Genomic DNA, 25,836 nt, shown 5'->3' on the forward strand with positions numbered 1-25,836 from the left:
AAGTGAAAGTTTCCAATCATTCATGTTACTACAGCTTTGGGTACCCTGTAAAGGATGAAGTGCTGGACATTTAGGGGGTTTCTGATCGCATACCCCTGGGGGCAAGGATGCTCTCCTGAGCTTCTGGGCAGGTGGAGAGCCACGCCCCCCACGTTTATCGTTGCTGTTCTGTTTTGTTTCTGCTACTCACCCCGGGAGGTGCCTTGGGAAAAGGAAACAGAAACTGAAGTTGAACTCAGCAGCTTGTTGTGACCGCCCCCTGACGTGCGCTGCTCTGGCTCATAAGAGGGCTGAGTGGCCAAGAGCTGGAAGCCCGTGGCAGCGAATTCATCAGTGCCCACAGAGGACCTGGCACCAGAGCCCACAGCCATGGTGAGGAGGGTGTGACAGGAAAGGCAGGTGGGCTCTGTGCAGGTCAATTTTCTAACCGTGACATGTGAGGGGTGGGGTCTCCCAGGGGTGGAGCACCTACTGTGTACCAGGCAAGCAGAGCTGCCCAGAGCTCTCCCAGGTCCCTAGCTGAGGGGCGGACAGGACTCCCTGTGACGTCAGGCTCTGAATCTTGGAAGGTGCGTTCTGCTCGGTAGCCAGCCCTGAGATCCCTTGCGGTTGGCACAGAGGGACATCTTAGCAGGTGGAGGGAGGCACCGTGATGGTGGTGGGTGCAGGCCGTCCTTCTAGAAACACCCCCGCGGGCACTGCAGCGCCTGGGCCTCTCTCCTGGTGGGTGGACAGGAAACGGTGGGGGCACCCCCCACCCTGAGGCCAGTGCCATGTGTGTACCGGCCCCACGACTGGTGCCAGGGTCTCTAAGCCTGTACAATGTCCACAGGGCAAGGACCTGAAGGTGAAGATGCTGAGTGGAGAGGAGTTCCTGGTGAGCTTGCAGGACTCCATGCTGGCATCTGAGCTGAAGCAACACATCGCCCAGAAAACTGGAGTGCCTGCCTTCCAGCAGCGCTTGGCTACCCACCCAGCTGGTGTGGAGCTTCAGGATGGCATCCCCCTGGTCAGCCAGGGCCTGTGCCCTGGCTGCACCGTCGTGCTGGTGGTGCAGAACTGTAACGCCCCCCTGAGCATCCTGGTGAGGAACAACGCGGGTCGCAGCATCGCCTATGATATCCGGCTGACGCAGACTGTGGCAGAGCTGAAGCAGCAGGTGTGCCGGCTGGAGAGCGCGCGGGCGGACCAGTTCTGGCTGAGTTTCGAGGGGAAGTCCTTGGAGGACCAGCACCAGTTGGGGGAGTACGGCCTCAAGCCCCAGGGCACCGTGTTCATGAATTTGCGCCTGCGTGGGGGTGGGGGGGAAGGGTAGGGCCAGGAGGGGTGCGCTGAGGGCCCCCCCACCCAAGTTCCCAACCAAATGAGGATAATAAAAACAGATGCAAAGCTAAATGGCTTCATGCCATTCCCACAGCATCCCCGTCCCTCTCTGTTCTGCACCCCTACTGATGAGGAGGGGGAGGGGAGAGGGATGGAGTAGGCTAAGGGGGTCCCGGCTCGCTGGGTGGTCAGCAGGCTGGGGACAAGTTAAGGGACAAGCATGGGGGTAACAAAATAGTGTCCCCAAACCCCCGATAAATCGAAGACGTGTCCCCACACCTTTGGGAAATTAACTTCTAGAGAAAGAGAAAAGCCTCTCTGCTGGAGCCCATTGCTACCTCCAGGCCGAGCTTTGATGGGCTCTGCACAATTGGTCCCCATGCCCGTCTGCATCAGTAGAGAGCACGGAGGGGAAGGCCTGGCCAGGTCCCAAAGGCCATACGGTGCAGTGGTGAGGGGGTGAGTCCTGAGGGCCTGCCTGGGTGCATGTGAGGGAGACTTCCTCCACCCCAGCTGGGGGTGGTGGCCTCTCCGCCGGGACCCACCAGCCTACACTGGTCCGGAGAGGGGTCTTGAGCACACACATCACTGTCATCATCGGGGCAAACTGGCCAATGGAGACGGTTTACTGGGAAATACACCGGCCTTCAGGGCTCCACCTAAAGGAGAGGCCATGGCACAGGCAACAGGGTCACCTGGAATAGGGGTTCCTCCATGCGTGGGAGCTCGTTCCCTGATGGGGGTCACCTGATTTGGCACAAGTCACACCCACTTCCACACTGCATGCTTCTTTCTACACCAGTCTCTCAATGTGCCCAGCAGGAACTAGGCTGAGTCAGCCTTGGACACAGGCAAGGTGGGGGTGGGGGGCACCAAAAGTACACCCCTTTAGACTGAAGTCCATGGACTCTGGGGACACTCAGACCTCAGCTTTCAGACTCTTCAGGGGGATTTGGATTGGAGACCCAGAAGCCCCTTTCTGGTCTGTGGTGTGTGTGTGTCCATATTTGGGCTAGGGACACCCCCACCCCCGCCCCCCTCTGTGTAGATATGCAGGAGTTGTGTGTGTATGGCGGTGCTGTGTCCTGGCTCCAGCTTTGTTTCCTGGGCCACCAACCTCACACCTCTTTGTTGTACTACAATTTAGCAAGTGCGAGCACACACCCTTGGTGCCACCATCCTTTCCTGACCCCCTTGGCCAGGGCCTGGGCAAGGCAGGGTCCTCTTCCAGAGGGGCCTCTTCTGCTCGCCCTTCATTGCTTCCGGCTCGAAGATCTGTGGCTGACTTGCGCGGGGATGAGTGCGCCGCAGACTCAGCCCTGGAGAAGCAGAAGCGGTCCCCTCTCCGTCCCCCTCGACCTTCGGCTTAGCCAGGGTCGAATTTGCACCCTCTGGACCTCAGTTTATGGCTCAGATTGACCGACCATCCATCCACCACTCTCCCGCGACTACAGCTGCTAGACTTATAGACCGCAGGGGGAGCCGTCTGCCCCGCCGCTGGGCGCTAGCTGACGGAGGTGGGCGGGCCTGCGCTCCTTCTAACCAATCACCGCAGTCCTCGGCCGCCCAGGGGGCGTGGCGCCTGGGCCGCCTCCGCGCCAGACCCAGTGGGGGTCCGTGGCCCACCGAGCTTCCGCCACCTCCAGCAAGGGTCAGGGGACCCCCTCAGGTTCCTTCTGCTGGGCGAGGAGCGCAGCCCTTCAGGGTCCGAGGGGCGGCAGGGTTCCGGGATCTGGCTGTCCCTTCCCGCGGCCAGGGAACCCCGCCGTCCCTGCCCCGGCGCAGTCTGGAGCCCCTTGGAAGTCCCGTCACGTCGCCTCCAGATTATGCATTAACCCGACTTCAGCCGCATTTCCTGGGGGGAGGAGACGTCCGTGCGGGCGAGGGAGGGGCGTCCGTGGGGGGTGCGCCGCAGAGGAGGGAGCACCCGGGACCGCCCTCCCCCGCCCTGACCAGTCCCACCACCCACCCCGGCCAGACCCAGCCCGGCCCCCTCCCTCCCCGGGCCCGGCCTCCGCCCGGCGCCGCTGCCCTGGCGCTTTGTTCGCAGCGGGCACAGGTCGCCGGGCGACTGGCGGGCCGGGGGCGGGCGCGGGCCGAGGGCGGGAGGGGGTGGTCCCGCCCGGGTCCCGCCCCCGCCCCGCCTCCCGCGCTCCCACCGCCTCCCGGGAACTGCGTCCCGTCCTGTCCAGTCCCGTCCCCGGCACGGCCCGTCCCCCGCGCTTGCTCCGGCAGCCTTCCGCAGCCTCGGCCCGCGCCATGGCCAGACCGCGGCCGTCCCGCTGGGCCCGTCTGCAGCCGCTGCTGCTCCTGGTGGTGGCCGTGCGCGCTCTGCCCGGCGCCGACGGGACGTGCCCCGAGCGCGCGCTGGAGCGGCGGGAGGAGGAGGCGAACGTGGTGCTCACGGGCACCGTGGAGGAGATCCTCAACGTGGACCCGGTTCAGCACACGTACTCGTGCAAGGTGGGCCTCCATCGGGATCCCCGGGATCCCGAACCCCACTCTGAACCCTCCTTGAAACCTGGGGCTGGGGGCCTCTTCCCGCGATCCCGGTCTCTGAGCCCGGAGGCCCTCCTCCCGTTGCGATCCCTGCCGCCCCGCTGAGACCCCCGCCCCAGGCCGTGGGAATGACCCCCAGACACTCCCGCTCCCTTGGCGACGGCCGAGCCCCGGGTGGTGGGCCAGGTCCCAGAGACTCGTGAGCGCCGGAGGGAAAGTTCCCGCGGCGCCACTGCAGGCCCACCGCGCGCGCCCGGGCCCGGGAGACCCGGTCGCGCCTGCCTCTCCAGCCCAAGCCCACTCCCTTATTGGAAGAAGTGCGCCGCCTCCAGGGAAAGTGGGTGCCTCCCGCACCCTCTGCCCACCAACTGAAGAGGACAAGGAAGAGAGGAGGTGACGCCTTCTGCTCGGAGTGGATGTGGGAGTTAGCGGTGTGGCCCGTGCTGCGCCCCCTCCCCAGAGCTTTCACTAGGGCCAGAGGGTTTGGGCAGGGAGGGGGCTGCGCACCTATTTTCCCCACCCCCCGGGACCCTGCGGGGCGGGGCGCGGCGGTGACTGTGTGGGGGCCATCCGGCTGCCCGCAGAGCTGTATCCCCCCTGGCTGCAGGGGGCCAGGAGGTTTGCCGGGCTCTTCTTCACTTGGATCTGAGAGCCCCCTGGGGGAGGTAGGGTGGGGTTTTCCCCACGATCTGTCCCTAGGGAGGGCTCAGCGGACCCAGAGCCTATCCCCCTAGCCCCCAAGACTACCTCCCTGACCAGAAATCGGATCATTCCTTTTCCATGGAGATGGGGAGGGTGGCAGCTTTTTTCAGACTGGCCTGTGTGGGCTACAGCTGGGATCCCCCGCCAGGACCCCTCCCCTCCACCTCTGCTAGGGCACTTTGCCAACTCCCTGCAGGATTTTCCTGACTTCCTCCCCGCCGCTCCTGGGTGTGGCTGGGGTTGGGGGAGGCGATGAAAGCTGCCCAGCCCTCCCCCTGCTGGTTATCGTCCTTCCAGAGCCTACTGTGTGTCTGGGGCAGGGTGGTGGACAGGCTCACCCAGGCCAGTGCAGGGTGGAGAGATCCCAGCAGGGGCCTGGAAGGTAGACTGAGCCACCATTGTCTCTCGAACCCCATTCCAGAATTCCCCCCTCCAGAGCTCTTGAAGAAAGGGGCTTCTTCTCAGGGAATGTGTGGGCATATATCCCCCGGGCACATGGCCTGTGTGGCCCTGTTCCTTTGAAGGCAGCCTGTTCAGCCCTAGCTCCCCTGAACCTCCTAGGTGCCCCTGGGTAGGCTGTGGGCCTTCCAGGGTATGGTTTGTGAGAGCAGGTGCCCTTAGGGCCCTAAAAGGAGAGTGTGGAAGGTGGGGCCGGCCTGTGCTGCCCAAACATGATTCTACGGCTCACAGGCTGCCGTGACTGCACTACCCGGAGGAGCCTAGCAGGAGAAGGGGTCTTTTACCTCCTGGGGGGAGGGGGTCTTAGCCCACCCACAGGGCTGCCAGAAGCCAAGCTGGCCTGGAGCCCTGAAACTCCACAGCCTGTGGTAGCTGCTCCTGGCTTTGCTGGGGGGAGGGCCTGGAGTAGAGAATGGGCAGATGGGGAGAGCCGGTCATGGAAGGCAGGCATCCCAGACCAGGTGGGTCCCCTTCCCATATCCAGCCTGAGCTGAGATGGATGTTGTTGGAATAGTTAGACCTGGAGGAGGGGTGTGTCGCAGGTCACGTGTCCTTGTGGGCGACTCACGTGGGCAGTGGCGTCCAGCACGGTGTGTACTTCTGTGCGGCCTCCCTCCTGGGGGCAGACTTGAAGATCCCCGCATAGCCCTGCTAGGCTCTGGGTCGCTTCTCAATCGCGGGCCTGAGCAATTGAGGTGGGAAGAGAAGCAGCCCAGGTTCTCAGTCTGGTGTTTTCCCCTGGCCTCTGTGGCCCCCTCCCTGAGTTGGGAAAGGACCGCTGATACCCACCTCCCCGTATTCACCCCAGGTTCGGGTCTGGCGGTACTTGAAGGGCAGAGACGTGGTGACCCAAGAGAGCCTGCTGGACGGTGGCAACAAGGTGGTGATTGGTGGCTTCGGAGACCCCCTCATCTGTGACAACCAGGTGTCCACTGGGGACACCAGGATCTTCTTTGTGAACCCTGCACCCCCATACCTGTGGCCAGCCCACAAGAACGAGCTGATGCTCAACTCCAGCCTCATGCGCATCACCCTGAGGAATCTGGAGGAGGTGGAGCACTGCGTAGAAGGTGTGCGGGGACCTGGTGCGAGGCGGAGGGCAGCAGGCGGGCAAGCCTGGATGAGCCCTGCCGTGCCCTGGGGGGTGGAGGAGGGTTTGCTGCAGGCTAGAGCGCACGGTGCCTTGCAGCCTGGCTCCCCGGCTGTGTCTCTAGCCGTCTTGGGGTCGGCTCCAGTCTCTGGCATTAGCAGGACTCCCTTCAGCCCCCGACTGATGCCTGGCAATGCCAACATTTTTTGTCTTGGAGCCAAGCAAGTCCCAGCCCTACAAAGGGAAAGGTCTCTGACTCTTCCCCATCCCCCCAGCTCCGCACACCCCATCCTGAAGGGTCCTTTTCTAGGGGAGAGGCTGGAACCAGGTGAATGAACACCAGCTGTTTGTGTCCCTGCAGAAGCCCAAACATATGTCTAGACAGATCCCAGATGTCGAGCACATCCCTTCGGGTGGGGCACAGGGGCTGGGAGGGTGCTCCCTTCTGTGTTCTGAGAGGCCTGTTATTTTTGGAAGGGGGCTCTTCTGTGGGGAGGGGTGCTTCTAGAGGTCTGATTGGGCACGGGACTCCCTGACTGAGGTGAAGAAACTTTCTCTTGGCTCCTGTCCCCACACGTCTCTTCTGAGTGGCCTAAGAACACACCTCCAACCCAGCCCTGGAGGCGAGTGGGAATCATATGACCCAGGCTCCCCTACCTTTGCTGCAGGATAGTCCCGTCTGTGGGCTGAGATCCTTGGCTGGGGAATGTGGCAGGGAGAATGAATGTAGGCACTACCCGTGGCCCCCACATCCTGTCTGTCCCCCATCGCTGCCTGGGAAGGGATGTATGTGGGGGACGGAGAGAATGCTTCCTCCCCAGGGCAGTGGGAGTGGGAAGGGTCTATGACTTCCTGTCCCAGGAGCGCAGCCCTGTCCCTCTGATTTTCTGTTGGCCAGCAGGGAAGCCCCGCCTTCTAACTCACTGTTCTGGTGCTGACTGGTCTTTTGTGGGGTTCTGGGTGGTGGACTCGTCTGGCCTGCAGGGGGAGGAGCAGGATGTGAAACGGGGAGCCCCATGGCCTCTGCAGTCAGCTGCTCCTGGGGCTGTGTCCAGGGTCCCAGGGTGCAGCATCGCCCAGAGCAGCCAGTGGGACTGAGTCCCAGTCCCTTCCCTGCACCGACTCAGCTGAGCCATCCCAGCCTGGCTCTCCCACCAGAGGGGGACTGGAGACCCTGGCCCTTCTTTGGAATCGTATGGTCAGGGGAAAGGTGGTCCAAGATGTAGGCCGGTGATGCCCAGTGGGGATGAGTGGGGTGTGAGGAGAGGCCAGAGAGGCCACAGAAAGACCCTGTCCCTGAACGATCAGGAGGACGAATCGTCGACCCTATACCCGGACAGGTTCAGCCCAAGGGTCTGTGACCGGATAACTGAGGCCTTCTGTGGGGTCAGAGGGCATGTGGCAGGATGGCCACCCCAGGCAGAACAAAACCCGCTCTTCCCGTACCAGGCCTTGGCTCTGGATATGCCAGGCTGGGCAAAGGGACAGTTGGAAAGGAGGGCCCACAGAGGGAGACCCCCACCACCGGGGTGGGGCAAGCCATCTGTCCCGGACAGCCAGCACCCAGGAGCAGCCTAGGACTCGAGTGCCAGCTGGGGGTGGGGTGGCCCTGAGACCCGCAGGGTTCAGCAATGGGGTGAGCCCCAGGAAGGGCCTAGGCCTCTGGATCCAGCCAGGGAGGATTGCCTGGGGCAAAGGGATTCAAGGAGATGCAGGGGGAAGAAGTAACCATGACCCCAGCTTGGGGCCCTGCAGACAGAGTCAGGGTCCAGGGGAAGGCCCAGGGAAGGGAGGGGCCCAGAATGCAGACTTTGGGCTCCCTTTTAAGATTCTGGAGAGCCCTGGAAGTTTTGACCTGGGTGACATCGATCTCTGCTTTGGAAGCAGACCAGGGTGCCATGGGGGGTGGGCTGGGGGGCTGAAGCTCCCAGGGACCAGGGGCCCCCTTGAGACTCCCTGAAGCCTGAGGGATGAGGTCCCCTAGAGCTAGTGCCAGGCCTAGGGTAGGAACGCTGTGCCCACCCTGCCAGATGGCTGGGGGTGGGAGGGTCCATGTCCTATTCTGTAGGAGGTAAGGACCTCAGACCCCGCCCTAGGACTGCACCCCAGGCTCTCCCAAGGCCTCACCCTAGTGAGTGGGACAGATGAGCAGGGCTTGGGCTGAGCTGACCCCTCCCCATTCCACTCCCAGGGGCCTACAGCTGCCCCAGCCCCACAGGACCCAGGGTGAAGTTTGGGAAGCCACTAATCTGGAGGTCACCCAAGACCACCAGGTCCCACAGTGTGCAGGGGATCCTTGTCCTGGGCCCACCTCTCCCCCTGTGAGGCCCAGAGCCGCCGAGGTGAGGGCATGTCCTTTGAGGGTTACCACTTGAGGAGCCACCCTTGGCCTGCGCCTCTCCCCGCCGCCTGGCCCCACTCCCCTGAGTGTGCTGCAGGGGCACCTGCTGCAGACGCCACACCTGCTTCGCAGCTCCGCACCCCCCCCTCAGTCTCTCCCGAGGGTCTGCAGGGTCTTCCTGTCTCTGCTGAGTGGGCCCCTTCCCCAGCCTCCATCCCCCAGGAAGGCTCCTCCCCCTGTCATCCACCTGGGGAGCCACATTCCTGGCATAGCTGAGACAGGTATGTGTCCCTCCCTCTGAGCCACCTTGGCTGAGGGATGCCTGCTGCTCTGGGGCAGCCCCTTCCAGGAGACCCCCACCCCCTGCTCTGTCAGGAAAGTGGCCTGGTCTCTTCTAGTGCCAGCCGCCCGCACAGCGAGAGCCTGCCCAGGCTGGCAGCTGAGTGGGCATCTTCTCCATCCCTCGGCCACCTTGCCCTGCTCTGGGCACTGCCTACACAGTACACTGCCCTCCCCACCCTACCTCATGAAGACGGGTGCTGGAGCCTCCCCGAAGCCCCCAGGAAGGATGCAGGATGCAGTCCTGGCTGAAGGACCTTCCCGCCCCACTAGAAGCCAGGAGCAGAGAAAGGAAGTGTTGTCTGCTCTGGCCAGGGCCTGGCACAGGGACTGGGTCGGAGTGAGTCTGGCGCTGGCCCAGCATGGCCCTGCCCAGCCCCGAAGCAGGGGTCCTGGCAGCCACACTCCCTGGCCCAGCCTGGCCGAGATGATCCTGACGCACGGGAGATCCTAGGCCCACGGGAGAAGTCTGCAGCTCTGGCTGGAGAGGCTCTGGGTCCGCGGTCCCACAGCCTTAGTGCAGGCCCCACAGGCCCCGAGCTGGGGGTGTAGGCGGCAGGCGTCCACGGGGCAGGGGCAGCTAGATGTCCGGGGGCCGGGGGGGGGGAGGGTTCTGGGCGGCCTCCCTCAGGGCTGGGACTGGCTCCTTCTGCACCCCCCTAATTCCTCAGAGCCTGCCCTACCCCCCGCATTCCTCTCTGCCTGAAGGAGGAGGTGGCTTCTCCCTCTTCCTGTTTCCCTCTTCTGCCTTCTAGACCTTAGGCTCTCACCCCCGCCCCCACCTGCAGACCCCACCGAGTACCCTCGGGGGCCCTCCCCCAGGCAGGCTGGCCCTGAGGAGGCAGGCCCAGGCTCAAGGCTGTGCCTCACTCTCTCCCCCTCCCTCCTGCACCTGGGGGAGGGGGTCTGCCGCACTGTGCTGACCTCGCCCCTCCTGAGGGTCCCTGCCAGGAGGTCAGTGGCTGGAGCTTCCAGTGGGCAGAACCAGGCTTGTTCCAGCTTGGACTTCACCTGGGCTTGCCCTGCGCTGGGGCATACGCCCTGGGGTGGCCCCAGGAGGGCTTGGGGGCTGAAGCCAGAGAGCTAGCCCCTGTTGCTTCCCTGGGGATGCCCTCCCTTTGGGCAGGGTTGAGCTGGTGGAAAAAGCTCTTGTTTTTTTCCAGACCCCACCACACCCCCTCACTCCCCACCCAGAGAAGAACCCCAGCCTCATCCTCCCCTGCAGTTTGAAAATGGAAAAAGGAGTTGTTTGGGAACTGCCCTCTCCCTCTCTGTCTTGGCACCCACCCCACCTCCCCAGCAGTGCTGGACAGAGCATATTCCAGGTGGGGCCTGCTGGTGCCCTCACAGGCTGGGAATGAGGGAGTAAAGGGGTGGCATGGGGCTGCCCCAGAGAAGTTAGTGGGGGCATGGGCCAAGAGTCCAGCCAGAGGTCATTCCCACCACCCCTCACTGTAGGCAGGCCAGTACAGCCCCCTCCGGCCTGGCTGCGCTACTTCCTTCCTGCAGGGTTGTCCCCCCTGACCCTGTGAGAATCAAAGCCTGCCCCTAGTCACCATAGGAGGATGGAAAACAGCTGTAGAAACAGGCCTCCTCTCAAGCCCTTTGCCTCCACCTGTGGGACCCAGGCCAGCTCCCATCCCCCCACCTGTTCCACCCTTGCCAAGAGGCCTGGGGGTGGAGAAAGGACTCCCTTTCCTGCTCTCCGCCCTAGCACCCCTCTCACCACTGGCTCCCCATACAGACTCCTGAGGGGTGCAGCACGGTCCCCACAGAAGCCCTAGTAGCACTCAACACCCAAGTCCGAGAAAGTGCCCACCTCCCACCTGAGAAACAGGTGGGAGAAATGAGCCAAGAGAGAGTGCCCCAGTAATGGTCACCTGATGGCGGTGCTATACCTCAGCCGAGGGGCCACTGTGCCTCCATGGGTCCACCTAGGGCTCGGGAGGGCTCATGTTCCATCCCAGGTTATGGCTGGGGTCTGGGGAGGGGCGACCTAGGCCTCTGGTGGAGCCTCCAGTGGGCAGGGAAGCTGCTCTTAAAGGGCCTCTTCCCCCAGAGCAGATCCTGAGAACTTCCTCTGAGGAAGGCCCCCTGGCAGGGGCTGCTTACAGCCAGGCCTGGAAAGGGGAAGATGGCCCCTCCTGGCCACCTCCCCCCATGGCGTGGAGGCGTGGGAGAGGGGGGCTCCCTGTCCTCACAGGCTGCCGGCTGTTTCCAGCTGTGTGGCCTGCCCTTGTGCATGCGTGCACAGATTTCTTGTCAAAGCCCAGCTGGTGGCCTGTGCCTCTTGCCACTTTGTTTCCCTGGGTTCGGCCCAGGGTGGGGGCCCTGCAGGTGCTGTTCCCGGGGGCTTGGAGCAGCGCTCCAGCCCTTTGTCTTGTGTGAGTACTGGCCTCTGCTTGCTGTCAGTTGTCTACCCCCCCCACCTGCTGCCCAGTGTCCCACCAGGCCCCCTGTGTCTGGCAAAGGGCTGGGCACCTCCTGCAGGCTGTATCTCAGGGAGTGACCACAGTGGCGTCTCAATGACGGAGATGAAAAGGCTGTGGTGAGAACTCAGGTTTTCCGTCCCCTTGTGCCAGACCCTGAGTCCGACACAGGGCTTGGGGCTGGCAGAGCGGTTAGGAAGTCGGCGGAGCAGGTCTGTGGCCCCTCTCCTTAGCAGCTGCCTCCTGGCCACCCAGCCTTGGTTCTGGGAGAAGCAGGCAGCCTGGCGTGATTGTGGGAGGCACCTGCACACAGATGGGAGGCTTCAGTGCACGTTCTAGAGAAATAAGAGCACCGTCTGGGCTCAACAGAGACCCATTGGCCTGCTGGACGGGGCTCTGGGCCCCTTCTCTTCCTGGGGGGCAGCAGTGAGGCTCACTGGCAGTCCATTAATTCCTCGTCTGCATCCTTCCTCTTCCCCGCGTCCATTCACGGCCCAGCAGCAGAGCCACATGAGCCTGGGAAGGCCCAGATGGTGTTCTGGACTGGCTTCCTGAGGACGCCGAGGCTGAGCTGCATGTCAAGGGGGTGGAGGCAGAAGGCACCCTGGGTGGAAAAGACAGAAAAGACATGGGTGTGGGGAGCAGCGGATGGTGGCTTGGGTGAGGGAGGGAAGAGGCTGCTGAGCGGGTGTGGAGACAGGGCAGGAAACCTGTCGGCTGCCCCAGTGCAGGCTGGGAGAGTGGCTGACCTGAGTGGGGCTCCCACCTGTTGCAGCACCTGTACCGCTTGGCGGCTCTTTCCTCTGGGAGAAGCTCCGCCTGCTCCGTGGCTTCTCCACTGGCCCTGTTCTGCGTCTGCCGTCCACCTTTGCGGTTCTCCCTGGGTCTCTCTGCCTCTGTCCTCTGCACTGTCTGCCACTCCTCCTCATCCGGACACCCAGCCATGACACACGACCCCAGCCCAGACCTTGGTGCATCCTCCCCGCGGTGCCCGGCCCCGCACAGCCCTTCCTCAGCGGGAGCACAGTCTCCTGACTCACCGGCCGCCGCCCAACCTGGGCACCTCCCTGGCTCCCCAGCTTTCGCGTTCTTCCCAGAGGGCAGGGCCCGGCCAGAGCGCGTGGGTTTGGGCTGTCCTGGACGGGCGGGACCGAGAGCAAGGATCAGCCCCACCCCATCCCGACCTTTCTCCAGGCGCCCACTCTCCCCTCTTTGTTTAGACTGCGCCCCCTGGCGGCTGCACCCGTGTCCTGGCAGGTGTCAGGCCCTGGGCGGGGCTCCTTCCCGCACTGCCCCTCCCAGGCCTGGGGTCTGCCGGCTGGCGGCTCCCCTCCCGCCGCTGGGCCCCGTCACCCTGGGCCTCACCGCCCAGCTCCGCCCGGCCCCCTTCAGTCTCCTGAGCCTGTTCCCGCTTGGGTCTCTGTAGTCGCCTCTGTATGGAGGTTCTGCCAGACCCAGTGAGACCCTGTACATGCCTCCAGCACTTACCTGCCCATGGAGGAGACAGGCGGGTGAGGGAGGGCCCTGGACACAGATGGGGCAGGAGTAATGAGAAAGTGGGAGAGGGAAAGGTGCCGAGGGCAGTGGTCTGGCAGCTCCCACCCAAGTGGCCGCATCCACTGCCTGATGAGCCATTCCTCTGAGCCCTTCCTAAAACTCATTTAATCCCACCACCTGGCAGCCCCAGCTAACTGTCAGAAGTGTGGGCTTTGGCTGGTGGCTGGGTGGGTGGGCACACACCGCCTGCAGAGTCTGACAGAGGCACCTCCTGGCCTCACCTGAGGAAGCCATCTGTGGCCTGGGCCCCATGTGCCTCCTTCCAGCCACTGGCCCTGCCAGCAGCGCCTGTGGAATGCCCATCGTCCGCAGAGGGGGGGGGACTGAGACCTGAGACGGACCCTGGGAAGCTGGGGCTGGGGGAGGGGACTGCTCGAGCCCCATTCTCTTCCCCTCCCCCTCTGGGGCAACCAGACACCTGTACGTGGTCAGCCTGCCTCGACTGCTGAAGGTTGAGGCCGCAGTGTTTCCTGTCCGTGCAATGCGGCCTCAACATCCCCTGGGGTGGGAGGCAGAAGGACTTCACCCTCAGCTGACCCAAAGTCAGCGGGTGTGTGTTCCCGAAGGTGCACTCTGTGTGGAGGGCGGTGCTGCCCCACTCCCACCCCATCCTTTCAGAGCGGTTCCTCGGCAGTGAGGGAGGGGTCATTTTCATGAGAAAGGGGCCAGCGGGTCACCAGCAGCCTGGACTCCCCATCCTGTGAAGACCCCATTCCCCACCTTTCAAAGGTACATGGAAGTACCTGGAAGCTGTGTATGTGCACATGCATGTACAGATGGGCACACCAATGTGTGTCATGTGTGGAAGGAACAAGTTTAGTGTTGCATGCAGGTGAGTGTGGAGGGAGTATGTGACATCCAGTGGCTGTGCAAACGAGTGGGTGTGCATGCATGAGACCTAGAACACTACACGTGTGCAGTCTCATGTTTCTGCATGTATTTCCAGAGGCCAGGCCAGGGGGGCTAATTCCTGGCTCAGTGTATCCTCTGTTCCTTCATGGGGTGTGAGCCTGCAGGGGCTGAATGATTTTGAGTCTGAAAATCCCAAAATAGCTTGGGTAGCCTGAGCTCCGCCCCTGCCCCCCAACCCCCACTGAGGTCTGGGGCCTCAATGGCCCTTTGTCTCTCCCAAGACATCCAGCCCCTGTGGGGGGCTCAGACTCTGACTGGAGCTGGGAGGGACCAGGCTGCCTGCCTGAAACCCTTCCTTGAGGCCAGTCCTGTTAGGCCCTGAGCCCGACCCCAGTGTTCGCCCAGTGGGCTAGAGGTGACATGGGAAGGCCAGTCCATTTGCTGGCAGAGATGAACCCAGGGTCTTTGTGTGGGGGAGGCCTCCCCTGCCAGCCCCACTGATCCCCAGGTTCATCCCTACACACACCCTGGCTCCTGCGCCTGCCCTCCTCCTGCACAGCCACCCATGATGTCCCACAGCTGCAGTGGCAGCTGAGGACAGGACATTGCCTGGGGTGTGGCCCCTGGCACTATCGTGGGGGCCTCTCTGAGCCAAGGATGCAGTCCTGGGGGCTTCAGTGAGAAGTAAATGGGAACATGTGACCCACCTGGGCAAGTCTCTGGGCTCTGGGCCAAGCCCTGCCCTGAGGAGATAAAAAGTCAGGCCCTGCCCTGTTCCAGGGTGGTGCCTGGGAGCACTGTCTGTAGTGTGGGCAGTGCCAAGGTTCTGTGAGGTGAGGGGGCATGGTGGCTCCTCTGAGGAGGCAGTGAGGCCAGCCAGGGTCTCCCGGTGTTCTGAGGGACGGCCATTGCAGCCTGTGCTGAGGGTACCACTTGGCCTGTTGTCCTTTCCTGCAAGGTGTCCTTTGAGACTTAGGTTCCAGGGCTCTGCGGTGTGAAGACCACTGCCGTGAGGGAGGGTGGACCCTGTGGGATATGGCCCTAGTGTGCCTGGCCGTGGGGTGGAAATGAGTCCAAGGAGGTAGGCCTGGCAGAGCAGGGTGCTGGCTGGCAGGGACTGCCCCAGCTGGGGGAGGTAGGAGAGGGGTAGAGGGGTGCTGTCCAGGGACATGTTTGTGAAGTAGGGTGGAGGGACCTTGGGGAGGGTCCCGCTGGAGGCCTGGTGGGAGCTGAGGCACAGAGATGGCCTGGGGCAGGCCATTCAGGATGAGTGGAGTTGGGGTGGCACATGGAAAGGGCTGAGGGGAGGACTCCAGTGGGGAGGGCACGATCAGTGCTTATTTCCCAAGATGGATTGAGATGAGATCTGAGTCACCTGGGTCGGCACTGGTGGCCGTGGCAGCAGCATCTTGGCTGATGACAGCAAATGCTCCTCCAGGGGCCTGAGTGCCATGGTGCGACTGAATCGGGTGGGGGCACGACAGTGGCGCAGTTACTGTCTTTACAACTGGGGTGATCAGGAGCTGTTCAAAGATTCTAACCGGGACGGTTCCTGGGATGGGTGGGGTCCCGATTAGGGTGGATGTCCTTGCAGGGGCCCGTGACCAGGTCCAGGCTGGACGGGTCCAACCGTGGTGGGTGTGGCAGTAGGGGCTTAAGAGTCCCTCTCTGGCGAGGGGTGCAGGGGAGTGAACGTGTTGGGCGTAAGGATGGTCGCCTTTGGGATCCTGGGCGTGGAGGGTGGCATGTGACACCAGCGGGCAGGGGCTGGGGAAGGGGCGGATGTAGAGAGGCCCAGCTCCTGAATGGGGGCGTCCCTGAGCCCTGAGTGGGACGTCACGGCGTTCCCGGGCTGCCTCTGGGGGTGCTGCGGAGTCGTGAACAGCGGCAGGAGCCCCACGGTTATCCGCATAAGCTTTACGTGCGGCTGCTCCGCACGTTCCTCGCCGCGCGGAGGGGAGTCCGGGGTGAGCGGGGCGTTGAGGTGTTGCTGTTCCCAGTGAGGGGCGGGCCCGCCGTGCGTCCCCACCTGTGTGTTGACCCCGCCCCGCCGGCACGCACGGCGACACGCACACGCAAGCGGCCGGACCCCCTGCCTCCCCGCCACAGCCTCCGCGCGCCCCGGGCCCCGCCCAGCCGCGGGGGGGGGGGTGGAAGGGGAGCCGCCCCGGCCCCGCCCCCGCCCCGCCCCCGCGGCCGCTCCCAGCCCCGCGCCCGGCACCTGTCCGCCCCGCCCCGGCCCTTGTTCCCGCCCCACACCAGCGCCCCCAGCCTCCGCCGCTGCCCCGCGCCCCTTTTGTGCCGCCGCCCGCCCGGCCTCATCCGCCCAGTTCCTCTCTGCGCCGCGAGCCGCGACTCCCCGCAGACGCCGGGGTCCCTGGAGGCGTCTTCCTTTGTCTCCGCGCCGCCCCGCTCCGCGGCGCCCTGGCCAGGACGAGGGGAGCCGGCGCCGCTCGCCCAGGGGCGGGAGCCGAGGCGCGGGCCCCCGCGGCCGGCCCTTTATCCTCGCTCCTGACGCGCGCGCCCCACCTGCGCCTGCCGTCGCCGCTCCGCCTCTGCCGGGACCGGAGCCGCCGGGCCCCGCCGCGTGCCCTGCCGGGCCCCCGGCGCGAGGGCTCGCCGGCAGCAGCGCCCCTCGGACCGGCTTCCCCGGGCCGGCCTTGTGGGCAGGATTGGGGGCCGCGGGCTCTCAGAGGCTTCGGGAGGACATCGCGGCCGGGGACCTGCGAAGAGCGGCTGGAGCCTCGGCCCAGGCCCGGAGGGGTTGCGGACGGCAGGGGAGCCGCTGGCTCTCGGTTCCTCCTCCACCTCCCTCTGAGCCCGAATTCGGGATTTCTACTCCGGGAGAATCCTATACATCTCCCATTATGCGTCTTGAGGGCTGTGGAGGGGGCTTGGCGCCCTCCGGGCTGTGAAAACAGAGCTGCTGTCAGCTGCCCCAGGGGTCCCAGAATGGGGGAAGTAGCCCCGAAGAGGCCTAAGGGCGCCCCTTGAGGATCCCCCACACCTCACGAGTGGGGGCTGAGGAGCCTGGGGCCATGCCTCCCCTGCCGCTGGAGCGGGACCCGCGGCAGCAGCGAGGTGTCTCCCTGCTGGTGCGGTATTTCATGATCCCCTGCAACGTCTGCCTGATCCTGCTGGCCACGTCCACGCTGGGCTTCGCCGTGCTGCTTTTCCTCAACAACTGTATGTGGCCAGGCTCAAGTGACCCTGCCTAAGCCACAAGGACTGGGTGACAGACAGGGTCTCAGGCCGCTAGCTGTGATGGGATTTAGATGGACAACCTGCATTTTCTGGGAACAGGATGGGCCATCCCCTGGATCCCTGGGCCCTGCAAAGCCTGTCCTTGGATTCTGGGGGCGAAGCCTTATCCTGAGCTGCAAAAGCAACTTTTTTGGGGAGCTGGGGAGGAAGGGGGCAGCTGGCCACCCTGGCAGTGGGGGCTTTGGCAGGGCCTAGGGCTGAGCTCATCCAGCGAAAGGTCACTGCTCATGCCTTTGCTGCTGAGGCCCCCACCTAACAGGCACCGGGCCATGACTGTGCAGCCGCAGGGGCAGAGAAAAGCAAGGGTCTCTGTCTCTGTCCACCCATGGGCCTCAGGCAGTCTTCAGGGCTCAAAGCAGAGGGGCCAGGAAAGGGATGTGGGCAGGCAGGGGTGGCCCCTCTGGGCTGGGCACAGGGACAGGCTATGGAAGGGCCTGCTTCAAGGGGCCTAACCTGGAGATTTGTTTTGTTCTAGACAAACCTGGGACCCACTTCACGCCGGCCCCTCCAATGCCTCTGGACGGTGAGTGGAGGCCTCAGCTGATGACAGGCTGAGCTTGGGAATCTGTGCCTGGTGGGCCAGTGGCACTCTCGGGGTATGCATGGGTGTGTCTGGGGCAGGGAGGAGGTTGCTGAGGGAGCCTGGGTCCTTCCTGGAAGGTCCGCAGGAGTAGACAGTAGAGGGTGCTTGGGGCCTGGAGTCCCTGGGCCTGGCCTGTCTTAGTCTGAGCTCCCCCTGCCTTAGCCACCATGGTACCAGCCATTGTACACAAGTGTGGCTCTAACTTCTCTGGGCCTTGGCCTCCTTTGCCAAAAAACTGGGAAAAAGTCCTGGAGTCCACACATTGTGAAATGGATCAGACAATGTGTGCAAAGGCGTTGGGGGATGGGGGGCATAGGGGGAAAGGCCTCAGCAGGATCAACAGCATCTGTCTCAGGAGGGGGGGGGGCCTGTCTCGAGGAATGAGCGGGCTGGGGCCCAGCCTCCCTGGGGGGCCTGCTGGCATGGAGGCCACTGCAGTTATGCTAATGTAAGAAGTGGGGAGAAAGCTGTTAGTACCACAGGGGGCAAGGGAAAGTGTGGCCTGGTCCTGTCTGGGATGGGGCACTCCCAGGTTTGCTCTCAGTACCTGGGCCCCGTGGTAGGTGGGTACCTACCCAGGTTCAAAAAAGTCATATATAGAGGACTATCTGTACATGGGATGGGCCGTGGAAGGAGGCAGGTCTGCACTGGGCTCGGGGCTTGGGCCCAGGTCTGAGTCTCCCACAGCAATGGGAAGATACCTGGAGCCATGAGAACTTGAAGAGCCTGTTCAGATGGAAGGACACCTCCCTGTCCCAGCATCTCAGCCTCTTCTCCTGAAACCCAGTAGCCTGGTGTGTCTCCTTTACACACGCATGCCCTCCAGGGCTGCACAAATGGTCCTCCACACCCACACTCCAGTCCTGCTGCGCCCTTGGGGACAGCTGCGTGCCACAGCCATCTTCATCCTTCCCAGGCACATGTGCCATATTTGTGGCCACAGGCAGGCTTGGGGCATCTGTTCCACCCCCAACCCACCCAAGACCAAGGAAGGGGGTTAAATATACCCGCTCCAACCCACAGCTATAAAAAGCCTCTGCCGCCTCCAGCATTACATATTGTGAGGAGGCCTTAGGCGTGCAGGGGGTGAGATGACATGAGGGATGCTGAGCGGCTGGGGCAAGGCTCCTGCAGCAGAGCCAGCGGGGCATGGCAGGGCCTATAGGTGACTCATTAGTGGCTCAAGGCTCAGGGGTGCTGGGTGCTCCACCTGCATTTATGACGAGCAGTTTGCGTGGTGACCAGGGCTAAAACAGTCGTGGTGCCTGATACACGCAGGGTGTGGCTGCTACATAAGCTTCACCTGCACATCTGTGCGTGTCTGCATGTGACGTCATCTTTGCACATGGTCTTCATGCTTACGCATGTGTGATGTCCAATCGAGGAACTAATTCATCTTGAGCCTCTACAATACCTTAGTCCCAGGGGGGAGAAGACCCATAAACAGACATCAAGCGGTGCCCGGGAGCAGCCCTCACCTGGCTCCTAGGGCATTTGTGGCATTTGATGACATGATGCAGGCAAAGCAGAGGCTTGAGCACATGGAGCTGGTCCCCTGTGCAGCACAAACAGCCCCTCCCCCTCAGGCCCATGCTCACACTATTAGCCACTCACAGGAAGCAAACTCCAAAAAGGAGGGGAAAGGGCTGGGGCCTGGCCCTGCCCATCTGATTCGGGTGTCAGTGCTGGGGCCTTGGCTTGATGGCACCCCAGAGGCACCCTGGCCTCCTCTGGAGCCTATGCTTAAGGAGCCCCTGGCCTCCAGCCCCGTGGCCCTCGCCCTCTAGTCCGTCCTTGCACCTGACCCCGTGCCCCTGCCCTGTTCATCATGGGTCAGCCGCGATAGCCATTCTTGCCTCCCTCCCCAGGCCTCTGTCTTGGGGAAACAGCGCAGAACCCTGGGCCGTGGAGGGATGGGCAGGGAACATCCAGGGGTGGGTGTAGGTGACAAGGGCTTGGGGCCTTGGGAGGGGGGAAGGGAGGGAGGCCTAAGCCCCAGGGCACAGACACCACAGCAGCCAAGGAGCCTGAGTCTCAGTGAGGTGACCAGCTCCTTGGCCACGGGGTCAGGGCCCTGGGAGAGACCTTGGTCAGCAGATCTGGTTAAAGCCAAACAGAGCAGCCTGCCAGACATCAGCCGTGCCTGTGGATTTGGCCTGGGCGTCCTGGGGACCTTGGACAGAAGGCTAAGCAGGAGAGGGAAGTGTTAAGGGGAGAGAGAGACGGGAGCTGAAGTAGCAGGAAGGGGGTGGGAAGCGGGAAGATGGGTCCTGGGAGCACACGGTGTGAATTTGGTTTTTGACCTAACAGAGAGGAGGCCAGTGTGATGACGGCCCTTGTTGCCATAGTTACCGTGGAGCTGGTACTCTGCAGAGCTGGTGCTGGGCCCCTCCAAGCCTGTGGCACATTTAACCCCATGTAACCCCAGGAGGCAGGTCCCATTATCTGCACTCAGGAGGAGATGTGAGGCATGGCGAGGCCACAGCTTGCTCGCAGTCACGGGCATGTGAGCGCAGGTGGCAGAGGGCCTGCACAAGTGAAGCGGGAGTCAACTGGTGCCAGAGAGGGGGACATAGGTAGCCACAGAGCTTTCAAGCTGCAGTGTCCATGGTTGTCCCCCACCCCCTATCCCTGCCTCAGGCTCCTGTTCACTCAGCCTGGGTTGTGGGGTAGCTGGAGGTGGAGTCCTGGCCTCCTTGGGATTGGAGGTGCCCCCTCCCTCCTGCCCCGCTTCCTGCTAGGAGGTGATGGGGGTGCCTTCCTTTCCCCGTGCCCCCTTCTATAACTCACTAGTGACAGTTGGGCCCGATCAAGCATCTATTGGAACCAGACAGCTGCAGCCTGGAACGGGCTTGCCTGCCCGTGTGTGTGCAGTCCTGGGTGGAGGTCTTAGGAGTCAGCCTGCCCCCTGCCCCCTGCCCTGATGCTGTGTTCAGGAAGGGGCTGTCCCTGTAATACTGTTGGGCTGGGACTGTTTGTCTCCTGCTTTGTGCAGGGGGTAGAGGGGACCCTGAGGTGGGTCAGGAGCAGTGGCACCCTGAGCTGGTTTGGGGTCCAGGAGATGCTTCCCTCCACAGTTGTGGGGACTGGGGAGAGGGCAGAGAAGGTTCTACCAGACAGAAAGCCCCCCGGGCTGGTGGGCAGGGCTCGAGAGGGGGCTGGCCAGGCCCTGAGTGCCAGAGCACATGTCTAGCAGTGATGGGCACACATGGGTACGTGTGAGCATGAGTGTAAACAGGTGTAGGCCCGCTGGGATGTGTGCACGGATGCCCTTGGCCCTGACCTTCTACTCTCCACCTCTGCCTGCAGCGTGCCGAGGGATGCTATGTGGTTTCGGAGCCGTGTGTGAGCCTAGTGCAGAGGGTCCAGGCCGAGCCTCCTGCGTGTGCAAGAAGAGCACCTGCCCCAGCGTGGTGGCCCCAGTGTGTGGCTCAGATGCCTCCACCTACAGCAATGAATGCGAGCTGCAGCGGGCTCAGTGCAGCCAGCAACGGCGGATCCGCCTGCTTAGCCGTGGGCCCTGCGGTGCGTGTGTGCGTGCACTTGAGCACGGGTGCACGCTCAGGCCTCCCCAGTCAGGCGGATGACGCATGACCCCACCCTGTCTGCCCACAGGGTCCCGCGACCCCTGTTCCAATGTGACCTGCAGCTTCGGCAGCACCTGTGCACGCTCAGCCGATGGACAGACAGCCACGTGCCTGTGCCCTGCAACCTGCCCCGGAGCCCCAGAGGGCCCTGTGTGTGGCAGTGACGGCGCTGACTACCCCGGCGAGTGCCAGCTCCTGCGCCACGCCTGCGCGCGCCAGGAGAATATCTTTAAGAAGTTCAACGGCCCCTGTGGTGAGCACTGAGCCTGCGCTAGCCTGACCCATGTGTGCATGGAGACAGCACCCTGACCCCTGCCCTCCCGCCCTGCAGACCCATGCCAGGGTGCCAGCAGTGACATGAGCCGCATCTGCCGTGTGAATCCACGCTCGCGGCGCCCTGAGATACTTCTGAGGCCAGAGGGCTGCTCTCCCCAGCTTGCGCCTGTGTGTGGGGACGATGGGGTCACTTACGACAACGACTGTGTCATGGGCCGCTCTGGGGCTGCCCGAGGCCTCCTGCTCCAGAAAGTACACTCAGGCCAGTGCCAGCCTCAAGGTGAGCAGCCCCTGGGGGAGGCCTGCCCAGCCGTCTGTGTGACCCCTGGCCCTGCCTGTCCCCACCCTTTCCTGCAGCCTTGGGTGCCCATGGATCCTGTGCACACACCGGTTTGGGGGCTGGCGTGGCACCCTGACCTCTCTGACCTCCTTGTCCCCCCAGACCAGTGCCCAGACCCGTGCAGGTTCAACGCTGTGTGCCTGTCCCGCCAAGGCCGCCCCCACTGCTCCTGCAACCGTGTCATCTGTGACGGAGCCTACAGGCCTGTGTGCGCTCACGACGGGCACACGTATGATAACGACTGCCTGCGCCAGCAGGCCGAGTGTCAGCAGCAGCGTGCCATCCCCACCAAGCACCAGGGCCTGTGTGGTGAGCGCTGTGGTGGGTCCGTGCCGGGAGTGGGTCGGTCCTGCATCTGTCCCTGCCGCCAGTCATATACCATCTCCATCCTAGATCATGCTCCTCCTGGGCTGTGGGCAGGGCCCGGTCACGCTGGGGAGGCCGGGCAAGGCTGTTGTCTGTCAGCGGGCTGTGGGCAGTGGGGTCTATCAGGAGGGAGCCTAGAGCCCCTGGGGACAGTGGGGCAGAGGCAGGTCCCTATGCAGGCTCCCTGTGCCCCGTGTGGCTCTCCTGCCCTGCAGCCCTCAAGTCCTCGGCCCCACCCTCCTGGGACACAAGCCACCCCCTTAGAACCTTCTCAGTCAGGCTTTACGGGCCCTCGAAGGGCTGAGATGGCGAGTCCCGTGCGGGCTGGGGCTCTGCCCACCTCTGCTCTATCTCCGTCGGTGTGTCTGTCCGTCTTCGGCCCCTCTTCCTGTGTCTGTCTCCTCTCTGTCCCTCCTCCCCTCTCGGCTCCGCCTCTTGTGTCTTCCAGCCTGACCTGCTGGCAGGATGAGGTACCACGCCTGCCGCCAGGAGCCCACAGCCCGAGGTCTGCCCCCAGTGCAGCCGAGGGGGCGGGGGGTGGCTTACTGCTGCCTGGCCTTGTGGTCCTCAGAGCAAGTGGACAGACACCTTCTCCCCGTGTGGCTCTGGGTGTCACTGTGGTTCGCAGACTCCTCCCCCCTAGAGAGAGCCCCCTATGCATGCATGGGTGTCCCAGGCTGTTGGTGGTCAGGGGTCAGTGGCCTGGGTGGGCCGGGTAAGCCTGGCCTCCCCACAACCCACTGTGAGCAGTCAGGAAGCTCCCGTGTCTTGGGGGCAGCCCTGCCCCCACACTTAGGCAAGGGGCTGGGGCCATTCGGGTCTGTGTCCCTGTCCGTGTCTGTCATGTGTCTGTCCCCTTCTCTGCTGTGTCCTATGCATCTGGCCCTCCTTCCTCTCCACACTTCCTCTGCCATCCCCACCCTGGAGGGGGTCTGCTGCGTGGGCTGGGGGCTTGGTGCGTGAGCCGAGGGGAGCAGGGAGGGCCCACTGAGTGCCCGTGTGCTCCCTAGACCAGCGCCCATCTCCATGCCTTGGAGTGCACTGCCCGTTTGGGGCAGCATGTGCTGTGAAGAATGGAGAAGCCGAGTGTGTGTGCCAACGAGCATGTTCAGGCCCCTACGATCCCGTGTGCGGCAGCGATGGCCTCACGTACAGCAGCATGTGCGAGCTGGAAGCCACAGCCTGTGCCCTGGGGCGGGAGATCCGGGTGGCCCACAGAGGACCCTGTGGTCAGTGGTGGGCAAGTGGGTGTTGCTGAGGGGGGTGGGGGACGGGTCCTGGTCGCTATGGTGATGAAGCCTTTCCTCAGACCGCTGTGGGCAGTGCCGCTTTGGAGCCTTGTGTGAGGCCGAGACAGGGCGCTGTGTGTGCCCCTCTGAGTGTGTGGCCTTGGCCCAGCCAGTGTGTGGCTCTGATGGGCGCACGTATGCTAGCGAGTGTGAGTTGCACGTCCATGCCTGCACACAGCAGATCAGCCTGCACGTGACCTCGGCCGGACACTGCCGTGAGTGGGCTGTGGGGGTCGGCAGGCTGTGGTCCCGATTCTCCGCAGCTGGGGTCCCCTGACTCTGCCCGGCTCCATCCTCTGCAGAGACCTGTGGAGACACGGTGTGCGCCTTTGGGGCCGTGTGCTTAGCGGGGCAGTGTGTGTGTCCCCGGTGTGAGCGCCCACCACCCGGGCCTGTGTGTGGCAGCGACGGTGTCACCTACAGCAGCGCCTGTGAACTCCGCGAGGCCGCATGCCGGCGGCAGGCACAAATCGAGGAGGCCCAGGCAGGGCCCTGTGAGCAGGGTAAGCTGGGGGCAGCCGGCGTGGGCCTCGGGCACCAGCCTTGGGCGGGACTCCGCAGGCGACTCAGCCCTTCCCCACAGCTGAGTGTGGCTCGGGAGGCTCCGGCTCCGGGGAGGACAGCGACTGTGAGCAGGAGCTGTGCCAGCATCGCGGTGGCGTCTGGGACGAGGACTCGGAGGATGGGCCGTGCGTCTGTGGCTTTGGCTGCCAGGGTGTCCTAAGGAGCCCAGTGAGTTCCCCTCCCCCAGCTCCGGGTGGGCGGCAGGGAAGGCCGCGGCCACCCTCACCGACACCACCCTCCAGGTCTGTGGCTCAGATGGGGTCACCTATGGCTCTGAGTGTGAGCTGAAGAAGGCCAGGTGTGAGTCGCAACCAGAATTGTACACCGCGGCTCAGGGAGCCTGCCAAGGTGAGCAGGCGTGCAGGGCATGTCGGCACCCGTGTGGGTGCCCTCATGCTGTGCATATGTGCCACAGCCTCTGTGTTCCCTTTCTGCGCATGTTCAAAGGTGTGTGTGCACACAGGCATGAGGCATGTGGGTACGTGTGTGTTCGTGGGTGCTATGTGCGTGCTGAGGTACATGTGTATGAATGCGTGCTTTTTAAGTGTGTACTGTTGGTGCATATTCACAACTGTGTAGCTGCACTGTGTGGATGTGTATGCTTGTCAGCCAACAAGTGAGCGGTGAGCATACCTGCTGGGTGCCAGGCTTGGCGCTGCAGGGAGCCGGCTGTGAGTCAATGAGCCCCACCTCTGGGCGCTTTTTTATGAGGTGGCTGGTAGCCATCATCATACCTTCACATGTGTACGGGTATGTGTGTGTGTGCAGGTGTCTGGTTTTGTGGGAATGTGGGTGAACATGGTGGACACACATTTGCAGAGATGCTACTCCAACCATGTGTCTCTGGTTGCACGTGTCTGCATGGGGCTGGGTGTCCGTGACCTTTGGGTTTTCTGTGTGTTCCCAGTCCTGCGTGTGTGGGCATGTTCTTGTAAGTGGTGTGCGGTCCTCACCTGTGGCCAGGCTTGTGCCTCCCAGGCCCCAGTGGGAGCTGGCCTCAGGAGGGCTGAGTGGTGATGGTTGGGGCAGGTGGAGGTGGTAGGCATGGTTGAGGGCAGGCCCAGGGTGGGCATGTGGCACTTCTTGGTGCCTGAGCCCCTGCCCCTCCCTGCAGGCCCCACATTGGCCCCACTGCTGCCTGCAGTTCCCCCACACTGCACCCAGACCCCCTATGGCTGTTGCCAGGACAACATCACTGCTGCCCAGGGCGTGGGCCTGGCTGGCTGCCCCAGTAAGTACCTGAGCCCAGCCCTGACCTGCAGCCAGGCGGAGCCCTGTGGCCCAGTGACCCCGCCTGCCCGGCCTTGCAGGCTTGTGCCAGTGCAATCCGCACGGCTCCTACGGAGGCACCTGCGACCCGGCCTCAGGCCAATGCTCCTGTCGCCCTGGCGTCGGAGGCCTCAAGTGTGACCGCTGTGAGCCCGGCTTCTGGAACTTCCGTGGCATCGTCACTGACGGCCGGAGTGGCTGCACTCGTGAGTGACAGGCCCCCCTGTCCACCCTGTCGCTGTGACCCCCATCTTGCCTGGCAGAAGCTGGGCCGGGCTCCAGAGCTGGTGAGGAAGCCAGGCCCAGGGCTCAGTGTCTCCCCCGCCCCCCAGCCTGCAGCTGTGACCCCCAGGGGGCTGTGCGGGATGACTGTGAGCAGATGACGGGGCTGTGCTCCTGCAAGCCTGGTGTGGCTGGGCCCAAGTGTGGGCAGTGCCCAGACGGCTGGGACCTGGGCCCTGCTGGCTGTGAAACAGGTGAGGCTGGGCCTGGCGTTGCCTCGGCCCCCCTTGCTGGAGCACCCTCCGTGGGGCGGGGCTCCCGAGCCAGCAGGGTCTCCTGTGTCTGTGCCTCAGACTCCTTGGTTCCCAAGACCTGTGCTGAGGTGCGGTGTGAGTTTGGGGCGTCCTGCGTGGAGGAGGCCGGCTCTGCCCGCTGTGTGTGCCCAGCACCCACCTGCCCGGGGACCAGCACCACCAAGGTGAGGG

General features: G+C 63.6%; 2 protein-coding genes across 14 annotated transcripts in view; both read left to right on the top strand.

The window, feature by feature from the left end:
• The first annotated feature begins 215 nt into the window (after window positions 1-215).
• On the top strand, window positions 216-1,419 carry ISG15 (ISG15 ubiquitin like modifier). 3 transcript variants are annotated; one of them, XM_017673979.3, is made up of 2 exons: window positions 216-372; window positions 833-1,419. In XM_017673979.3, exons 1-2 carry the CDS (start codon window positions 370-372, stop codon window positions 1,313-1,315), a joined length of 486 nt encoding a protein of 161 aa, XP_017529468.2. In that variant the 5' UTR covers window positions 216-369; the 3' UTR covers window positions 1,316-1,419. The 3 variants fall into 3 exon arrangements, with proteins under 3 accessions (XP_017529468.2, XP_073089081.1, XP_073089082.1); XM_073232980.1 differs by having other exon boundaries at window positions 255-399; XM_073232981.1 differs by lacking the exon at window positions 216-372 and adding an exon at window positions 414-569.
• A 2,066-nt stretch (window positions 1,420-3,485) lies between these two features.
• AGRN (agrin) overlaps window positions 3,486-25,836 on the top strand; it is a 31,361-nt gene continuing 9,010 nt past the window's right edge. For 4 of the 11 annotated variants that reach the window (XM_036999770.2, XM_073232973.1, XM_073232975.1 and 1 more), the window contains exons 1-16: window positions 3,486-3,786; window positions 5,792-6,053; window positions 17,331-17,378; window positions 20,748-20,963; window positions 21,054-21,278; window positions 21,357-21,581; window positions 21,744-21,950; window positions 23,018-23,236; window positions 23,317-23,511; window positions 23,599-23,799; window positions 23,880-24,028; window positions 24,103-24,208; window positions 24,975-25,091; window positions 25,171-25,335; window positions 25,462-25,605; window positions 25,705-25,829. In XM_036999770.2, the coding sequence (XP_036855665.2) occupies window positions 3,583-3,786; window positions 5,792-6,053; window positions 17,331-17,378; window positions 20,748-20,963; window positions 21,054-21,278; window positions 21,357-21,581; window positions 21,744-21,950; window positions 23,018-23,236; window positions 23,317-23,511; window positions 23,599-23,799; window positions 23,880-24,028; window positions 24,103-24,208; window positions 24,975-25,091; window positions 25,171-25,335; window positions 25,462-25,605; window positions 25,705-25,829 (2,808 nt within the window). In that variant the 5' untranslated portion in view covers window positions 3,486-3,582. Of the gene's footprint in view, window positions 3,787-5,791; window positions 6,054-16,368; window positions 16,778-17,330; window positions 17,379-20,747; window positions 20,964-21,053; window positions 21,279-21,356; window positions 21,582-21,743; window positions 21,951-23,017; window positions 23,237-23,316; window positions 23,512-23,598; window positions 23,800-23,879; window positions 24,029-24,102; window positions 24,209-24,974; window positions 25,092-25,170; window positions 25,336-25,461; window positions 25,606-25,704; window positions 25,830-25,836 lie in introns of those variants that run through there. The other 7 variants (XM_073232976.1, XM_036999772.2, XM_036999777.2 and 4 more) reach the window with 4 other exon arrangements.

Source organism: Manis javanica, chromosome 4 (assembly GCF_040802235.1).
Source record: "Manis javanica isolate MJ-LG chromosome 4, MJ_LKY, whole genome shotgun sequence".
NCBI classification, from domain to species: Eukaryota; Metazoa; Chordata; class Mammalia; order Pholidota; family Manidae; genus Manis; species Manis javanica.